Genomic DNA, 1,982 nt, shown 5'->3' with positions numbered 1-1,982 from the left:
CCTCTTTGTGTCATCTTTGGCCAGCACAAAGCAGAGCTTGGAACTTGGCGAAGTCAAAAGTTTCTAAAAGGAAAGAGGAAGGTCATGTGTGTTTGGGAAGGACAGAGGAGAATGAGACACAGGGAATGTGAGGAGATTTGCTCAGAGCAGTCCTAACTTGTGAGTGTGCTTTCCTCCTTTGGCAGAACCTCATGTACAAACAGATCAGATGTCCAACAACAGCTCCATCACCCACTTCCTCCTCCTGGCATTCGCAGACACACGGGAGCTGCAGCTCTTGACATTCTGGCTCTTCCTGGGCATCTACCTGGCTGCCCTCCTGGGAAATGGCCTCATCATCACCGCCATCGCCTGCGACCACCGCCTCCACACCCCCATGTACTTCTTCCTCCTCAACCTCTCTCTTCTTGACATGGGCTCCATCTCTACCACTCTCCCCAAAGCCATGGCCAATTCCCTCTGGAACACCAGGGTCATTTCCTATGCAGGATGTGCTGCTCAAGTCTTTCTGTTTGTCTTTTTAATTTCAGCAGTGGTTTTTCTTCTCACTGTCATGTCCTATGACCGCCACGTTGCCATCTGCAAACCCCTGCACTACGGGACCCTCCTGGGCAGCAGAGCTTGTGTCCGCATGGCAGCAGCTGTCTGGGGCAGTGGGTTTCTCAACTCTCTCCTGCACACGGCCAATACATTTTCACTGCCCCTCTGCCAGGGCAATGCCCTGGACCAGTTCTTCTGTGAAATCCCCCACATCCTCAAGCTCTCCTGCACAGATGCTTACCTCAGGGAAGTTGGGCTTCTTGTGGTTAGTTCCTGTTTTGTATTTGGGTGTTTTGTTTTCATTGTGATGTCCTATGTGCAGATCTTCCGGGTAGTGCTGAGGATCCCCTCGGAGCAGGGACGGCACAAAGCCTTTTCCACGTGCCTCCCTCACCTGGCCGTGGTCTCCCTCTTTGTCAGCACTGGCATATTTGCCCACCTGAAGCCCCCCCCCATCTCCTCCCCATCCCTGGACCTGTTGGTGTCCCTTCTGTACTCGGTGGTGCCTCCAGCAGTGAACCCCCTTATCTACAGCATGAGGAACCAGGAGCTCAAGGATGCCCTAAGGAAACTTATGACTGTTTTCTTTTCAGAAGCAGCAATTACATATCCAATCTTCTTCTACAGATAACACATGACGTAACACATTAGAGGCCCAGACTCTCTTGACTAGTTTTTTTTTTTCCTCTCTTTCCTTTGCTTTTTAGCTTTTCTGGGTTGTATTAATGCTGTGAACAAGAGTCACCCTTTATCCTATTTCTATGTCAGCATCTGCCTGTCTTGTGTGAGCCAGAGACCTTGTGTAAATAAGAAGCTGCTCTCTCAGTGTGTTTAAACAAAATAAAAGACCCTTTGCAAACTTATTTGTTCAAGATCGTTTCTCCAAGATCTTCTCTGGAGCTCAAGGGGCAGCGTCTGTGTGCTGAGGTGGAGGGGGCAGGAGTCACCTGAGCTGGGTCTGCCTCCCAGCCTGACCAGCATGGCCCTGGGCACCACAGCCCCCGGCTCTGCAGAGCCACACAACCAGCTCGAGGGCTGTGGGACACCTGGGGAGGAGATGCAGGAATGGCTGGCCAGGCCAGCACAGATGAGCTCTCTCGGGAAGAGGCTCTGAGGGGAGATGGGCTGTGCCGGGAGAAGAGCAGGGCAGACATGGACAGAGAAACCCTTTTGCTGTAGTGGGACATCTTGGCCAGGCTGCCCTGTCCCTGGGGAAAAAGGACCTTCCTGAGGATGCCCTGGGCCAATTCTCTCATGCCACCCTGGGCAGGAAGGTTGGCAGCTGGGTCTGCAAGCTGTCTGGGGAGGAGATCTCCTCAGCATGCCAGCTGGGTGACATTCTCACTGGCCTCCATGTCCTGCTGTGGGACCAGTCCCAATGGGTCTGCTCTGCTGGGCTGCACTGGGGAGAGGGCAGGAGGTGGCCAGATTCAGGGAGGGTC

The 1,982-nt window shown here is 53.4% G+C and overlaps 1 protein-coding gene across 1 annotated transcript; it reads left to right on the top strand.

Moving 5' to 3' along the window:
• Nucleotides 1-208: 208 nt before the first annotated feature.
• Nucleotides 209-1,171, top strand: LOC309684271 (olfactory receptor 14J1-like; the record flags this gene model as incomplete). The annotated part of the gene is made up of 1 exon (XM_082500202.1): nt 209-1,171. One exon carries the CDS (start codon nt 209-211, stop codon nt 1,169-1,171), a length of 963 nt encoding a protein of 320 aa, XP_082356328.1.
• Nucleotides 1,172-1,982: the final 811 nt, after the last annotated feature.

Source organism: Vanellus vanellus (assembly GCF_965231255.1).
Source record: "Vanellus vanellus genome assembly, contig: HAP1_SCAFFOLD_45, whole genome shotgun sequence".
Classification (NCBI taxonomy): Eukaryota; Metazoa; Chordata; class Aves; order Charadriiformes; family Charadriidae; genus Vanellus; species Vanellus vanellus.
Note: the sequence above shows the minus strand (reverse complement) of the source record. Positions and strands in the feature narration are given on the sequence as shown.